The sequence below is a fragment of the Mizuhopecten yessoensis genome, unplaced genomic scaffold (assembly GCF_002113885.1).
Source record: "Mizuhopecten yessoensis strain PY_sf001 unplaced genomic scaffold, ASM211388v2 scaffold716361, whole genome shotgun sequence".
Taxonomy (NCBI): domain Eukaryota; kingdom Metazoa; phylum Mollusca; class Bivalvia; order Pectinida; family Pectinidae; genus Mizuhopecten; species Mizuhopecten yessoensis.
Genome location: NW_018480078.1, coordinates 842,174 through 859,805, shown reverse-complemented (window position 1 = coordinate 859,805; position 17,632 = coordinate 842,174). Strand labels below are relative to the sequence as shown.

Sequence of the window (17,632 nt, the reverse complement as noted above, 5' to 3'; positions counted from 1 at the left end):
ATATCTGCTGACTATATATAATTAAGTCCCCTGTTGTTAGACATGCAGCCTGGTTTTGTTGCGTATTGTTTTATGCAACTCTCAATTTTTCAGTGTATACTTGAAGTACACATCCCCCCTATCACATGACATGTGTATCTAAAACCTGGTCGAATCTCGTGAGAAAAAGTATCCCGGAATCGACATATAGTCCAAACTAACTTTAAAAAATTAAAAATTTGAGTCATATGAAACAAACTACCCATATGTATTACTGTATGTGATGCGTTGTGTTCAGCTTTTAAATACATGTACAACATTTCAATATCTTTTCAGCATATTACATGTACATGTTTAAAGATTATGTTTCATATATTTGTTACATTGTAAATGTCCTATACCCGCATTTCCAGTTTCAGTTTTGGTACATGTATCATAGAGAGTATTCTATTATTTCAAGTAGGGTTGGATTAACCGAATAGTCGAACATTTACTTATCCTTTTGGGGAGCCCTATGTTTCCCTGGCTTAGACCTACCTACAAATTATCATAGATTCGACCAAAATTGGATAGTTTTGTATTAAAAACATCAGTGTTCAGGGATGACATGTTAGTTTTAATTTTGTACTCTATTGTAAATACTGACCGAGAGATGCCGCCAGCACCATAATAATCTGAACAGATTCTAAAAGGAAGCCAGAATACAAAGTTGCGAAATACAAACTTTAAGAGATAGAATGTGCTTTTACATGCGACATGTAAATATAATCAGAAGTGTATACACTTGAATGAACAAGCATGTCTGAAAAATGTTTGTCAAGCAAAAAGAGCAATAATACCGCAGATGATTTCGAGTACATATAACTTTAATTGAATCCTGTCTTCCTGCAATCCGACATTTGTTGTCCAGGAACTATACTTACTGAGGTTACATGCAACTATTTCCTGTGTTTAGCCTGAAATATGCGAGTAAACTATAATGCTAATTAATATATATACTTGTATGTTTGTAGTGTAAATACATTTTAGATAGAACATTTTCTACACATATATTGTGTTTGTTGCTGTTTATTATTTGATGACCGATTAACCAGTTTATCCATCGGAAGATTGTTCGAGTAACCAGTTACCAAAATATGACCGGTTTAACAACCCTAGTTTTAAGTATCCTGGAAGTTGTTAACTTGCAGCTCAAATATAATGATAAAACCCTTCCACTTATTGTTATCTTGGTTGTTAAATCTTTGTGCATGCTTACTCTACTTACACACAGCATAAAACACCATTGTTGATTTAAGAAATTATTTATTATGCCTCTATCACTCAATTGTTGTGGTGTGGGTTGGAATGTGGAGGGGGCATATAGTGTTATCCAAGCTCATCCCATCCCATTGCAATGCTCTACACTTTATTTCTGAACAAGTTTTCATAAAAGTTTATACAAAAGAAAAGTACAGGTTAAGAAGAAGAATTCGGATGAATTCATATTGCAAGGTCCCATGAACTACAAAGTCTATGTAACAAAGTTCACAGGGGAAGTTACTCTTAACTCCTTTTATATAGAAGGGAGAATACTCTAATTCTAAAACAACTCTAAGAGGAACTCTTTTTCACTATTAAAACGGATGGAGGGGTACCATTTACCAAAAGATGACTCGTTTTGTATCCCATGCATATAGAAGTCCCATTGCAATGTTAAGATTGCATTTTTAAGCTTATCAAAATGCAATTAATTTGCTAATGTTATTCTCTTCATGTAGCATTCGTCCATTTTGAATCTCATCTAGAATCGATTGGGTGGTAAATTGGTAATGATACTTAAAAAATGCTGAAAATAAGCTTGAACACATCCTAATAGAATGATCAACTAAAGAGTTAAATAATTTCATAAAATGAACAGGAAGTTTACGTAAATTTTATTTGGCTGGTCTTTTTATATTTTTGCGTGTGATATGTATTCTATAATATATGTTTAGATGTTTCATTGTTTTTGGAATGTTTAGATACATGTATATGCAGTTTTTCTGCAGACGTTTTACTGTAGGACCTTTAAAATGAAAAACGGAATTGATATTAAAATAATACATATAACTTGTTTTAAAAAATATGCTTCAACCAACAAGTTGATGAAATTATAATGCAATCAATCGTCAGCAGAGAATTGATCATTTACAGTGAAGCAACAATGTTTCATGTTGAAAGCAAAATTATTTCAGGAAAATGAATTTCATTTTAATTGTGGTTTTGAAGATATCCTTCTGGATGAATAAAACGTTCTAAAATTGGTTGGTTGTGCGGTGTTTAGCGGCCTGAAATAATATCATGCATAGGAAGATCATTTCTTCCGTTTTCGTTTAGAGTCTCCCTTTATTTGTACCTTTAGTAAACTAAAACTCCCTCCAAGAAAAATCATCTCTCTACCACTGGATATGATATTGGAAATTCTTAAATGTGTGAAACCGTGTCATTAGCACCTTGCAATTTATTTCCTTCTGTCAATTAAAGAAAGGTTTGGGTCAATGGCAATTACATGAGGAAGTCTTCATTTATCAAAATCGTTCATTATAAAAGAACAGTCATTATTGTGATACTGGTCAAAACTATGCTTGGGATAAAAATTCTTAAAGCTCTTGACATTTGGTTGAAATTGCTGAATCTTTGACTATGTTAACTCAAATAGATTATTATTTAAAACTTTAAGACGAATGTTGGGAGCGGGATGAAATTCGATGATTTCACTTTGAAAAACATCTCCTACTGGGCAGAGATTTCAGTTGGAGCATGCTAAGCAAGTATTGATTAAATGTTTTACAAATATCGGTACAAGGGCTGAGTTTTCTTGTCGGCTAAGTGGTGTGGTCGAATGGGGTCGAGTAGGAAGATTAACTTTAAACGACGTATCACTCCAAATTAATGGTCAGAATTAAACCAAATCATTATATATGCTAGCATATCCTGGACCCATGTGGAAATGTACCTGGGATTCTCCTCCGAAATTACTGCTTGTATTTCCACTCCGAAATAGCCAGGAAACAGATTCATGACCTATGAGTCTCTTTAATACTTTTTTTCTCATTTTCCTCAATAGATTTAGAATAATAATAAGAAAAGAATGCACTGGATAAATCATTTAATATTTTCTGTGTAGAATTACTGCAATAGGAGGTGTACACCCAAGGTCAATTAACATAGCAACAATCCTACAACCAAGTATATTTATTTTGCACACTGAACTCTAATCAACGACAATTTAAGCCACAATACCATCACTTTATATCTTTATTTAGCATTATAAACCGTTTATACCCAGAGTTATACATAAGTTCACATTAAAAAATAATCGCACAAAGGTGAATTGTACACCCACAGTTGTGTGTACAATGTATCTATTTTTTGCATAGATATATACTTTTTATATACAAAATCAAATAAAGCAACAAAAATACAGTTGTGTATTCTGTAAATAAACTATATACCCAATGTCAGATAAAAGCTAGGCAGATGCCAGTGAGTTAGCTACTTTACAAGCCATACATATATACTGTCTATCACATTTCCTTATATACATTTAAATTTATGAGGTGAATTTGACATTGGGGGGGAAAAGAGAAAAAAATATGAAAAGCTGAAACATAAATGTTCTGTCATTCAAAACACAGGTACTAGCATCGTCTATCAATACGCCTATGATATAAACAAGTTTTTAATATTAACCTGTGGTCAAAATTCACCAATGTAAATGAAACGGTACCAAAATAGCTCTTATCACATTTAAGAACACAATGCTGAATACATTAAATAAATCAGAACTATTTTCAAAATCAAACTTTTGCAAACAACGTTATATAATAGCCTTTTAGATTTTGTGATTTTCGCACTATATAAGTAAAGTCGTCATTACGATTTGAATAAACGTGTTCCTGGCCAGAATCACTACACGAGAAGCGTTGATTGTAATGTAATGTAATGTGAAATACTAATGTTCAGTTAAAACATCCTTAGCGATAACTGAATTCATTCATGAAACTCTACACATCGAGAATGTCGTCATCCATATTCTAACGCTACGCAGTATAACCCACTCATGGTCTGATTGTTTCCAAGACAACCTACAGCGTACGAGCGAAAGTTTTGATTTCCTCCCGAACTTCGGAATACGTGGAATTCAGGACTTTTGTGTGGATTTGTGGACATTCAATCGATTGCTGGAGAGGAATGTGCATAACAGGACTAGCGCACATGTCTTTAAGTTTATCAAACACTTCGTTCAGCTGTTCGTTTTCAATATCCAGACCAAGGAATCTGGCCACATCGGGTGCAAATTTCGAGTAATGTGCTGTGGACGCAATGATCATAGGACAGTCTTTGACGTTGAAGCGGTCACCGACAGATTTTGCGACAGCGGTATGGGGATCCAAAAGGTAGCCTGTGGAATAAGATTATGGAACAACAAACGACATTCAAGTAGGTTCGGTAGCCTGATTTTCCCCTGGCCCTGACACCAGACTTGGACATTTTGACAGATAGATGTTACCAGAATGGTGTCGGGCCAGTAGGTACGGTAAGTAGAAAAGAGGGTTAAACAATAATTGTAAGGTAAGTAATGCACGCTATATGATTTTTAAAGAGAATACAGTGACCCCACTACAGAACATCCAAACTTGCCTAGGAAACATTAATCTGATCACAAAGGGTCTTTTCGACTGAAACAGTTTTATCAAAATTAATAGTTGGCTTATGTTATTATCTACAGTTCATGTACGGACTTATATAATCTAATTCCGTGGTTCAATGTAGTAATAATGCCAGTTCAATCACTCCTGGCTCAGTGTACGTAATACCTGTTTTATCCAGGGTAGATTGGATTGTCCTCTTCACTTCCTCTTCGGAACACCAGTCCGCAACAAACAGTTCCTTCATGGCCGATATCATCTGGAAAAGAAATGCAAAATAAAAAGACTGAATTATATCACTAAGCAATGCAAGATCACGTTTTCCATCTTCACACCTCTCGCCACACGGAGCTGTTCAAACTGGACAATTCCATTTACGAACAACATGTTGCATAAACATAAAATCAAGCTTTTTATATTCTTCAATATGATATAATCATAATTGAATAAAAAGCTTCTTAAAACAATGGAATAATTCTGGTCAATCAATCAACTAAGATTTATAAGAGGCATGATGTAATAGACAAAATATGAAACCTACAAATAAACAAGAAACGTTTTTCGTTCGGCTTAAAGTACATATAAAAATACATCAACACAAAATAGGATTTAGTTATCTTGCCTGTAAATAACTGAAACAGTCTGAAATGTGACAGAATATTGATACCAAGAACAAACGTTTAACAACCTTTTCAGGTATAGAAAAATGTTTTGATGACTCCAAGTTTGTGAAGCATTCTGAGATGAAGTCGGCAGATCCGCCCGACAGGTGATACAAATAGCGTTCTAGATTAGACGAGACCAGAATGTCTATTGCAGGTGATGTCGTTTTGTGTAATGTGCGGTTCCGAAGGTCATAGGTTCCAGTTTTTATGAAATCTGTTAAAATGTTGTTGGAATTTGAAGCACAAATCAATCGCCGATACGGCACTCCCATTTGCTGTAAATAAAAACAAAATACAAGAATGCTATTTTATTACAGTCTGTGAACACAAGTTTATAATTAATGCAATAATTGCCCATTTGTAAGATTAATGCGCGGCAAAATTCTATTCTAATGGTTACTGTAGTTGGGGTACGCATGGTTCTAGGAAATTATCGAACAGTAGGCACACATAAATCAGAAGTAGTATTGTGCAATATGAGCGCTGTTGACTTTGGAACATTACGTGTAGAAATGTTATATAGTGTCTATTAAATTAAAGATAGCTTCATCATCATTCAAAGAATTAAATATCACTTGTTACATGACGATTAAAAGCTTTATTAGAACAAGTAATAACAAATTGATAAGAACGAATTATGGATTGATGTTCCGAACTAGTATTGAAGAGGTTAATGCAATGCGATCCCGCACATAGATCTGTGTGTCGCGTTTAAGTTATGGTACTGGAATGAACGTAATTAGGTCTGTATAACGTTTGCCTACATAAATGTTGCTGTTTTTTTGTAGTGAAACTGATTTACTGGAGTAATCACAAAAAACCTTTGAATAATACGCAGCCAAGATATTTCCGAAGTTGCCTGTGGGTATGCAGAGATCAACTTCGCTTCCGAGTTGGATGACATCATTCTGGACAAGATCGAGGTACGAAGACACGTGGTACACTATTTGTGGTAGGAGACGCCCCCAGCTGATGGAGTTGGCGGCGCTTTGTTAACAAGGAAAAATACACAAAAATAAGAACCAAAACGATGGAATGTGCGGTATCACTACAGAAAATACGGGGGCAGGTCCTAAAATGCTGAATCAGGGGTTCGTCATTTTCTAGGATATCCTGGCGTTACTTCAGCTGATGATACTGATTTAAAAAGTCACTGTAGATGTGTCCCACTTGTACGTTTTGGACATTTTTTCTCCCTAATTATTAACGTATTTTTCTTTTATTTAGAGTGCACAATACAAGCAAGACATTTTGATAAGAAATATATCGTTTGATCACAAAGAACATGAACAGGACAACCAGATATTTTATGTTTAGATGTAAGATTTCGATAATGCTACCCGTATTAAAATACCTGCTTGATGATAACATGAAGGTACCCTTCTAAGTCTTATAAATCATGCGAAAGGAATTTAACGCACGTTCTGCTGTTACCTTAGAACCACGATATTAAAACACTGGACCTTGCAAATTAAATATCCTACAGGACCTGTACACAAAATAAGAACATTAACGGTTGACTTTCATAAAGTATGATCTTGTTATATTTCTTGCATATAATTGTGGACACCCTCTTGATATCCACATTTTTCATCGCTTGCAGGCAATATGAAATTCCAAGAATAATTTCAGGCAAATTTGAATTTGTGGGAAAATGGAGCGCAACAGGACGAGGACAACATCTTCACATTTAAATATGTCCAACAGCATCTGATGGAATCAAATTGTTTCCTAAAGGTCGAACTTCCCCCCTTTGACTGTCCTTTTCTTCAAGTAATAACAACACCTGACTTGCCTTTCTTCTTATTTATGTATACATCTATACGATATAACTGAAAAAGAATGTGCTTCGATAAAGTTTTGCTATTTTTTGCCAAATCACATATGGTTCTTTATGGTCATATTAATCTGTTGATAGACAGACGAACGTTTCCGGAAAATAGCCTTACATGAACCGCCCTATCGAGATGAATGGACACATGTCTTCACAATGCTTTAAAACGACATACCTTAGTTTACAGTTCGTGTCGACCATCAGGTCTTTTTCTAGAGCACGGTCTTTGAAGGCACGCTTGACGAAGGACTGACACACGTCGAAATCTCCACGAACACCTGATTGAAATAAAGATGGGAGACGGACACTAATATTTGTTTGGTTTGGATGTAAAAACAGCAGTCTGTATTTTGTCCCCAAATCTCCAGGGATGATGTTTGATTCAGAATTTACAGTTTATCCTTCAATTTTTGGAATACGATTATTCGATTGTGCGTCAAACGACTTAGGCGCAAGACAATGAATAATGATATATGCTTTGAATACAAATACTAATTTAAAATTTATTTTGCGAGCTTTCGAAAACATCTGTTTTCTATGTCAAGCAAAGACTGGCAATGACCGGTGTTGCATACAAATGAAACGCACATGTTTCCATACCTATTACTTGGATGTTTCTGCCCGCCATTGCCGTCATCTGTTGTTTTTGTACATCACTGATACCATCATCCGGGTACAGTACCAGAACGCCGACATCAGCGCCACCTAGATATATAAACATTTTAATATTATGATGCATGTTTCATTGGTCTCAAAAGACCGCGTCCGTTTTCATAAATTCATTATCATGCTCAAGAGTGAAATTGTGTTCAAAATAACGAAAAGCAGTCTCTAGTTACTCGTTGTTACTCGAAAATGTCTATGGAAAGCATTGAATTTAGGCACCAAAGCTGTGTTGAAGCATGAACACGGTTTTCCAAATACGGACCCAGTTTCTTTCATTTTACCAGAATCTATCGATGTCTGATGTAATAATGCAGCGAGCCACGTGACAGTAAAGCTGGTTCTATTGTATAAACTTCATTACCACTACGTTTCAAGGAACATATTGCACGTGTCGGGGAAATAAGATAGAGTACACGTGACGACAGTACGTACATCGTAACAATGACTCACCTTCATGCCTTATAAATCCATCAAGAACTGCTCCACCTGTGTCGCCGGAAGTGGCCACGATAATGACGTACCTGTTTGAAACACAATCATCACAATGAAAGCACAAGGCATGATGCATTTATTGAATTTATATTTATGACGTTGTATAGTATAAGTTCGGGTGGTTATTCAACTAAAATAATGCTTACATTTCTCAGTAATTCTTTCCATATTACATGTACTATCACTTTATGGTATCTAATGAAATTATATTAATAATGTTTTATGAATCTCCAACGATAACTTCAAAGCTCATCCTGCGACATATTTGGTCTGAACAATGGAATATTGCATAAAAAAATAACAGTTTTGGCCTTTTTTAAGGGTCCCTTTTTAATCTATTATTTTTATTTTGCTTTCGTGGTTCTTGTGACACCCCCTTGGATCCGCCTCTGAATCGGCAATTACACTAAATAACTATAAGAAAGTACAGCACAGAAAAGTAACAAACTTGCTCGACACAATACTACAAAGCAGTAATTAAACACCAACGCCGCCATGCAATACTGTTTTAACGGGATAGATTGATGAAAATGTTTGCTACAGTTGGTGTGGTATTTTCTACTATGACTGTTCACTGTGGAAGGGGTAGCTGTCACTAAATAGAATATAGATAACCTACTTTGTTGTAGTTTTGGATGCCTTCAACGCATTAACGAAGAATTGTGGCATCAACTGCAGAGCTGCATCCTTGAAGGAAGCTGTTGGCCCATGGAATAGTTCTAGGAGATATTGATTGTTGTCTAGATGACGTACCGGAAATACTTTGAAGCATTCAAAGTTGTCATTGCTATAAGCACGAGAAACGAAAGTTGACAACACTGACGGATGGAGATCGGAAGGGTGGATGCACTTTTCAAGGATTTGAAGGGCTCGCTGGGGATACTTTGAGTCAACCATTCGTTTCATTTCTCCTATGGATAAAACAGGCAGACAGGAGCCAGGAACAAATAAACCGCCATCAGGCGCCAGACCTTTTAGAATGACATCGGAGAAAGACTTCCTGGCTTCAGGTTTTGAGTTCTGTCGGGTCGATACATACCCGGGTTTCATTTTCAACCTACTCAAGGCTAAAAATACTTTATTCGTTATGGATTCCGGATTTTCGTTTTCCTCGACTATGACACGAATGTCGTACGATCCTTCGTAAAACTGTTGTCTGTATTTCAGTATACTTTCCATCGTCACTCCGTCATTTTGTCCTACGATACGATTGACTCTCATTTCCTCTAACCGTCTAACAATATCATCCGAGGGTGTATCCAAAAATACCACAGTACCCGTCCTTGCTATGTGGTCCATCGCAGGTTTGTACATGGGGTTAGAACCAGTAAGGGAGATAACTTTACCACGTTCATTGAACTCCATGAGTGCTTTTCCTTCCTCTTCGATAAATGAATCTGATCCGACTTCTGCCAACTTTAAAAATGTAAACAAAATCCATGAGTATATATATGTTTATGTTTATGAATTGATATATATCCCATATCGTAAAAGCAATATTTGAGAACCGATAACGTTAGCAATATTTCGTTTTGGACGCTGGGTACCAGGTAACTATATTATCTCTCGTTTTACTGATGATAAAGTATTTAAGTCACGTTTGCCATACGCGCTTGCACAATGTCTGGACGCTCCCTACTACCTTAAGTAAATATACGGCCTACTTAAACTCGACTTACCGTCACTAGATAATAGCAGTAGGAAATAATTGGGCCATGACTTACAGTCCAACGCTGGCCTAAAGAATGCACTAGTTTTCAAGCATTCGTTATCATATCGTCATATTTAACAGATTCAAACAAACAATGACCAGGCGTTAGAATAAAATTACATTTTAAAGCGGCACAAAAGATAAAGATCCGAAGTGTTGCGATGGAGGTAGTAATCAATGTCGGCTTCGCGGAACAGAAGATGCAGAAGAAAAAAACACTGATTCTGCAAGGAGTCTCGGATCTATTCGCTTCATACGATCTGCTTGATGTATTCAGCAGGTTTATTATTTCATCACAGTTTGAGAATAAAAAGGTTGAGTCTTCTGTAGAATCTAGGTAATTCTAGGTGTGCTAATCTTCGCTTACCAAGGTTTTCAATACAATACACATTCCCTATACACGGAAGAAAGAACCTGATCGTAACCTTGATACATGTACGTACTGTGTACATAGATGACATAGAGACATCGCAAATGATGCATTGCGCTCGGAATCTTTACCCAGAGTCCCTGCAGGTAGGGCGTAAGAATTGTACCTCCGGTGGGGTGTCCTGCTGGGTATCTGCGGCAGTATGTGTCAGTGAGGTAGCACTATAAAGTCGGAATCAGTTCCGCACTATCACAAGGAGGCAAACACGAAGATATCGCAGCCTCCCAAAACACACACGCATACACTACACACATGCATCTTGCACGCAGGAGAGGCCGTCCTTAAATGACCATAGCTGTTGATAGGACGTTAAACAATATTTAACCAAACCAAACCAAACTTTACACAGAGTTGCCGTTCCTTATACACAGGGGCATGAGCATTTGTTACAGCTTTACTTTTATAAGGTGTTCAGAGTTGTTTTAAACGTTTTAAGGGTTTAGATCAACTTTGTCTTTCCGGGTAAAATTGCCCGTATATATCATCATTTGGAGTGGCTTTTTTTACCGACATTTGATCTAAACCCCTAAAACGTGTAAAAGTACCTGAACACCTTAGTTTAGATCCAAATATAGCTGTAACTAATTACAAGGTCCCTGTGTGCGACAACCGGGTTAGACAAGAGATTGCCGCACCAATTGCAATACTTTTAATACATTTCTATGGAAACTGTCTTCACTCAAATCGTCGATCATAAAGCAGATTTATATTGTAACTTCAAACAATGATGATAACAAAATACTAGTTACACACAGAAAGGTGTAGCTATGTTATCTCACCTTTTCTGATACAGGCATACCCCAAAATGATTCGAGATGATGGTCATCAATGTCCAACACGTCCATCCCTAATTTAGGACCAAGCAGTCGACCAACAGTGGTTTTACCGGACCCAGGACTGCCCATTAAAATTACATTATCCTGAAACTAATATTAAAACAGTTAATTAAATACAAAGTAATACATTAGATTCTCAGTGCGGGCAGTAAAATATTTTGAGGTTTTAAGGAATAACCACAGGGGCATGGTTCAATAACCAGTTACTGAACCGTGCCCCTGTGGACTAACCACGGCCTCCCCGATTTGTCCTAAGCCAAAGTGCGTGAAACCAACGTTTGTTTTTTTCTATACGAAAGATAAGTTGGTGAAATTAATGATAAGAATGCAAATGTACAGGGGCAAACAATAATATGAAGACAAAGTCAAACATAAATGTAATTACTTTCATTTGGGCTATTTTTTCAGCAGCAGTGAAAGCTGAAAAATGTATCATAGTGATATATCTAAAAAAAAATTATTAAACATAGTTACAAATGAATGTACTATTATTTTATGAATAAATGTGAATTTCAAACGTACATGTATTAATGAGGAAATTTTATTTCTGGAATAAATACATCTACATTGTATCTATAAACACGTTTATTTAAATAATGAAACTTATTGCTAAAATGAAACTAATGGAAAATTGAAAACAAAATGGGCCTACTCGATTCCGGTAGACCGGTAAAATGTATTGTATTCTAATCGAACTAAGTCGATTAGCGCAAATATTGATTATTTTTATGAAATTTTACAAAATCTATCTGTTAGGATTGGAAACTATTGATAACTTCATATGATCGAAATTTGATATGTGACATTTTCTGTAGAAATGACACAATGAATGTTACTCTCTCAGCATTAAACAATTTTAAATATCCCGCTTCATGTGTATTGATCTACAGCTAGATGTATCCTATCACAACACTTCACACAATAGCAAGTACATTTTTAAGTACATAATGTTAATCATTTTGTACGTACCCTTGCATTACTGTTAGTTGTACAGTAATAAGGCGTTTTGACCACCGTGGCAGGTACGAGTAGATTCCGCCAGATAGGCTGGCATTTAAAGCGGGATATCCCCCGAATCATACCGTACATGTTCAGTTATAGGTCAAGCTCATACATATATGCCTACTCCGTCTGGGCCAAGCTTAAGGTTGAGTCCTACTTGCCCGCCATATGTTGTTGTGTGCGCTACCGCGAAACAAACGAAAATTGGATTCTAAAATGAACAGAATGAGAAATCCAACAACAATTTATCCATACATGATATTGGTACATGATACATACAACCTACCGTTATACCGCATCATTTCGCCTAGACTGATGTACTGAAATAACATTTTTTTGAGATGAAGAGTAATTGAGACATTACTTATTTTGCCGTGATAACTCTTCTGACTCAATAACTGCCAAGTTTCCACAGATCTTAAACAAAAACAGCAAAATCTGGGAACACGTGAAAATTAAGTTATTGTAGCCATGAACCAAACATTTAAATTGAATTTTTTGAATGTGGCGTCTTTAGCACATCATTTGGAACCCGATATGTTTATAGTGTAAACCATATGACATGATCACATTATGACGTGGTACATGAATAACATGACATGGTTCATGACATTTTGGTTGTTATATAGTACATGTAAAATATATCACATGACGTGTTACATGAGACTTGACACAAATAGGACATTACATAGTATGACATATTTTCTGATATATTTATTGTACATGACATAACATGACATGATATATGGCCTAAAAAATGAGATGTGATGTGACGAATAACGTAATATTTATATCATGTATTAATGTCACATCGCAGGCAATACCAATTTATACCATGTCATCTCGCATTTCATGTGATGTCAGTGTCAATACATAAATGATGATGTATATGTATAAGCAGAGACGTATAATACATTATACGTCTCTGGTATAAGTCATATATTATGCCGTTTTCTAGGTCATATGCTATTTAATATGATGTCAAAATAAAATAAAAGTATAGTATATCTTTTCCAGTTAATTTATTACCACATACTGATGTTGTTAGCTGCGCTGACTATCGTTTTTAGAAATATAACTTTTGTTATTATTGTGTGATCTAGGGACTTGAGTTAGACTCCTGGCGCATGTCATTCGAAGGAGCAGGAAGTATAACTAGGTATAGACATACATAAACTGCCGGATCATCACAGTGGGCTGGTGAACGTACTTTAAAGCTAGTGGTAGGTTTATTTAGTTTACCTTATCTTCATTATGATAATTTATAAGCATCACATGTACGCTATAGTAAAACAGAGACATATATATACTACTGACTTTTTGAACCCTAATTAGTATGTGCCGGGAGACCCCCAGTCAGTGGACGGTCGATATACCCGGTTCTTGATCGATAAAATGTCGAGTTTACCTTCCGGGACACTTATTTCTGTACACAATTATTAAACAATATATCGCAAGTTGTTTAAATTGTATAACAAACCTCATTTAGCTTCGTTCTGATGTATACTTGAGATTAACCGAGATCAAGGTCACCAACTAGACATGTATAAATGATATGTAACCGAAAACAAAGTGAAAGTAATATGTCATAAATAAGGTTATCATAACGATTATCTAGTCGAGAGGGGCCACTAAGGTATTTCAATAAGATATGCTTACTCGTACTCGTCAAACATGCTTGAACATACTTGTGTTTTATTGTGCTTCCTGTAATGGCTGATATAGCACATGTTTTATGTTATGTTCACGGAACGCGGAATAACGAGAAACGGATCTGTTAATTCCTTCACGTTCTGATGTGTGTGTGTTTCGGTTGACATTAACCTGTGGGTACGGGTGAGGTAGACCTATGACATTTGTCGACTCTGTTAAATCGAGTTTACCCTTGCCCTGACACCAGACTTAGACATTTTGACAGACAACATACGTCTACATGTCAAAATGTCTTAGTCTGCGTGGTGTCAGGGCCAGAGGAAATTCGAATTAACAGAGTCGACAAATGTGTCTAGTATAGGAATGTATGTATATAGTTTGAATAATTTGAACATCGCATTACATGAATACGGACCGTGGGTTGGGGAGCTGTATTACAAGCGAAAAACCTTTTTTTTATTTGAATGAAGGTGGCGGGATGATGTGATTGGAATATTGAAAAAGAACTTGCGAATCAGAACCCGAGATGAGGTCGCTAAACAAACCTTTATATCTCATTATTTTATACATGTATGCTTAATACCCGAAAATGACGGAATGTACTGTTCAAAACAGGTTTTTACAAATTGTTTTTTGTTTGTTGTTTTTTTACATTAAAACCCCACTAGATAGGATCTTTATAACAAATATAAATATCAATATATTGTACAAGCACTACAATGCCAGAAAGATAGGACCATATATTCGAGTGCTGTTTAAGTTCTCTCCCTTGGTGGTGTATGTGCAATCTTCATAGTTTAGACATACCATACTGTCAGTATGATAATTTTATAAATGAACCAACAAAATGTTACTATATGAAAAGAAGAAAAAAAAAATCAGTACCCCGAGAAATTGTCAAAGAAATATACCCCCCTACCCCCACCCTAAAAAAATAAAAGATAAAAATCGGAAACAAGTGTAACAAGGGTCATTATTGTTATTCGGTGCCACAGCTAGGTGTCAAACCTCTGGTTACTAGTCTAACACAGCTACCGGATGAGCCGAAGAGAAATTCTCTATAGCCGTGTCTGTAGGAAGCTGCTGTATTCTACCAGGTGACACAATCTTATTCAACATCCATTGCTAATTCGCTGTGTTGTCCTTTTTTTGTTATAGAATCATGCCGATGGATCACAGGGATAAGGCTAAAATACGAGCTCATATGGAGTACATCATTGGAAACTTTGACGTTACAGATTTTATAACTGATTTAGTCGGAAGGGGATTGACTCTAGAGACTAAACGTGAGATTGACAAAGTCGAGAAAATTCGTGATAAAAATAGAAAATGTCTCGAATGTCTAATGAAATCTGAAAATGGATCATATGACGTGCTCATTGAGCTCATGAGGAAAAGAAATTATACAGAAATTATCAATAAACTAGAAAGTGGCCTTCCACCCGAGGAAACAGCAGTGACAGGTGAGTTCGTCATCACAATATTAAACTCTTCCCCTATTAAATTGTACTTCATATTTGGATGACAAAGCTAACGTAAATGTGCTGCATAATAGACCTTTAAGCTGCATATTAAAAACGGAAAAAACAAATCGAATATACCATGTTCGTTCACAAACCAAAATAATATCTGCTATGCACATTCAACAAATGGTATGACTTTTTCTTTTGCAGAAGAAGCAAGCACATCATGTATAAACGTGCCGAAAAACAAACGAGGCCTTCGCCTGACTGAAAAAGAGCTTATGTACTTTTCTAAAACAGTCTCTCCAAAGGACAAGTTAAAGTTGGCCACGTGTTTAGGAGTTTCTAAACATGACGTTGATGTTATAGATATGGAAAACCATGATGTTCGTGCACAAATGATGAAACTTCTGTTTATATGGAGGAATAAATCGAGAGACGGTTGTACCCTGGGTGTGCTTATGGACCATTTTAACGATGCCATCGAGAACGGTGTCAGCATTGACACAGACAAAATGGAGCAGATCATTGAAGGCCTACGATGATGACGATGACGATGAAGATTGTGATGTTCAACAACAATTGTGAACAACAACAACAACAACACCAACTTGATTCTATACCAGACTCCCGGTTCCTGTGACATATCGTGATATATTTGTATCCATTGTAAAGGAGGAGAGCGCAGAAGTAAAACCAGGGAATGCTATGATTGTTCCCTTTGATAATACAATACTTTGTTAGTGTAATAACCAATCAACTGTATTGGTAACAAACTCGTTTGAGTGACAGGTCCTTCGATACGCATTTATACGTTACTTTTAAGTAAACACCATTTAAAACTCAAAGACTTTAACACAAGGAGTACACGTCTTTCTAGGTTGAACATAAAGCCTATACGAATATGTAACTATGACAACAGTAACTAGTGATTTTGATAACTACCACTCCGATCATGTTGTTTACTTAGTAGTTAACTCCTTTTGATATTCTTTACATGGGTTTGACTGTATTAAAATACATCATAGCGATTTTGATGATATCATTTATAAGTTTAACATCATATTAGCTCATAGATGACCACGGAGTTTCAAATGTATATAAGTGCTCTTACTCCTTTTCCATTCATATAACATACAGTCAAGGTATTGGGTTTTCAATTAGCTTGACATTAATATCCAAATTGACGGGAACTCCTTTTTTCGTGATTTTGTTGATGATTTGTTGTAACGTAGAACTACAAATGGTAAACATTCAAGTCAATTTATCTGTTGGATATTTGGCATATTTTCCATTAAGATATTTTTGTTTTTAATATAAAACGTGTTTTCAATTTAAAAAAAATACATTTCCACCTACGCATGATTACTGTCCGCTAAAACAGCAAGATCCCTGCTACTGTGCAAATATATAAGGTCAAAGAACTCACAAGCAATAATAGCATTTATTGTTGATCAACGTTTGATCAGGAATCGATTCGGAGTTGTCACTGATGTAGCCATTGTACCTTTCTTTTGCAATGTTTCAACATAATTGAATAAACATATTCTTGAGAAAATCTTATTTATAAATGTATTGGATTATTCATTACTTCGCAGTGACATCAATGTATTTCTACCGTAGATGATACAAACACAATAAGTCACTTTTTGTTTATAATATAAAACATGTTTTCAAAATAAAATAAATGTCCGCCTACACAATCATGAAAATAGCAAGGTCCCTGCTACTGTGCAAATATAAGGTCAAAGAACTCACAAGTAATTATAGCATTTATTGTTAGTCAACGTTTGATCAGGAATCAATTGGGAGTTGTCACTATGTATTTCTTTTGCGGTGTTTCGACAAAACTGAAAAGGAAGGAATTTCATGGGGGAATAGATTATAATTATACAACATGTATTCTTGAGACAATCACATTTAAAGATGTGATTCATTATACCATAAGTCTTCGCAGTGCCATTAATATCACTTCTATCCTAAAATATTTCTGCTGTAGAAGTTTCAAGTTTCTGAAAAAAATACAAACACAATAAGTCAAACAATGTATTCGTTTCGAATTCATCTTAACACTTTAGTTGTCAGTCATTCTGTGATGGTGTTGTCAAAGTAAGTTTGTTGACCAAACACCTACTGTTTCACCAGTATGCTAGGCAATGATGTGTTAATATGCCTGTGCATCAACCACCTTGTTCAATGGAAATAACTTGAAACTAACACATATTCCT

The 17,632-nt window shown here is 35.7% G+C and overlaps 2 protein-coding genes across 4 annotated transcripts; one reads left to right on the top strand and one right to left on the bottom strand.

The window, feature by feature from the left end:
• Nucleotides 1-3,100: 3,100 nt before the first annotated feature.
• LOC110443888 (threonine synthase-like 1) lies at nucleotides 3,101-14,005 on the bottom strand. 3 transcript variants are annotated; one of them, XM_021488336.1, is made up of 10 exons: nucleotides 13,948-14,005; nucleotides 11,230-11,376; nucleotides 8,929-9,725; nucleotides 8,268-8,338; nucleotides 7,752-7,856; nucleotides 7,327-7,429; nucleotides 6,139-6,304; nucleotides 5,341-5,592; nucleotides 4,821-4,911; nucleotides 3,101-4,405 (listed from the first exon to the last, which is right to left on the bottom strand). In XM_021488336.1, the coding sequence occupies exons 2-10, from the start codon at nucleotides 11,353-11,355 to the stop codon at nucleotides 4,089-4,091; spliced, it is 2,028 nt and encodes a 675-aa protein (XP_021344011.1). In that variant the 5' UTR covers nucleotides 11,356-11,376; nucleotides 13,948-14,005; the 3' UTR covers nucleotides 3,101-4,088. The 3 variants fall into 3 exon arrangements, with proteins under 3 accessions (XP_021344011.1, XP_021344012.1, XP_021344010.1); XM_021488337.1 differs by lacking the exon at nucleotides 13,948-14,005 and adding an exon at nucleotides 13,769-13,858; XM_021488335.1 differs by lacking the exon at nucleotides 13,948-14,005 and adding an exon at nucleotides 12,256-12,464.
• LOC110443890 lies at nucleotides 13,420-16,964 on the top strand. Its single transcript, XM_021488338.1, has 3 exons — nucleotides 13,420-13,511; nucleotides 15,100-15,404; nucleotides 15,615-16,964. Exons 2-3 carry the CDS (start codon nucleotides 15,104-15,106, stop codon nucleotides 15,947-15,949), a joined length of 636 nt encoding a protein of 211 aa, XP_021344013.1. The 5' UTR covers nucleotides 13,420-13,511; nucleotides 15,100-15,103; the 3' UTR covers nucleotides 15,950-16,964.
• The last annotated feature ends 668 nt before the right edge of the window (nucleotides 16,965-17,632 follow it).

Coding starts and splice junctions, on each gene's coding strand:
- LOC110443888 (XM_021488335.1), bottom strand. CDS start 12,375: ATGTACGGTATGATTCGGGGGATATCCCGCTTTAAATGCCAGCCTATC. Junction 8,339..8,928: donor GCATCCAAAACTACAACAAA/GTAGGTTATCTA, acceptor TGTTTCAAACAG/GTACGTCATTATCGTGGCCA. Junction 7,430..7,751: donor CAGAAACATCCAAGTAATAG/GTATGGAAACAT, acceptor TATTTCAATCAG/GTGTTCGTGGAGATTTCGAC.
- LOC110443890 (XM_021488338.1), top strand. CDS start 15,104: ATGCCGATGGATCACAGGGATAAGGCTAAAATACGAGCTCATATGGAG. Junction 15,405..15,614: donor CGAGGAAACAGCAGTGACAG/GTGAGTTCGTCA, acceptor TTTCTTTTGCAG/AAGAAGCAAGCACATCATGT.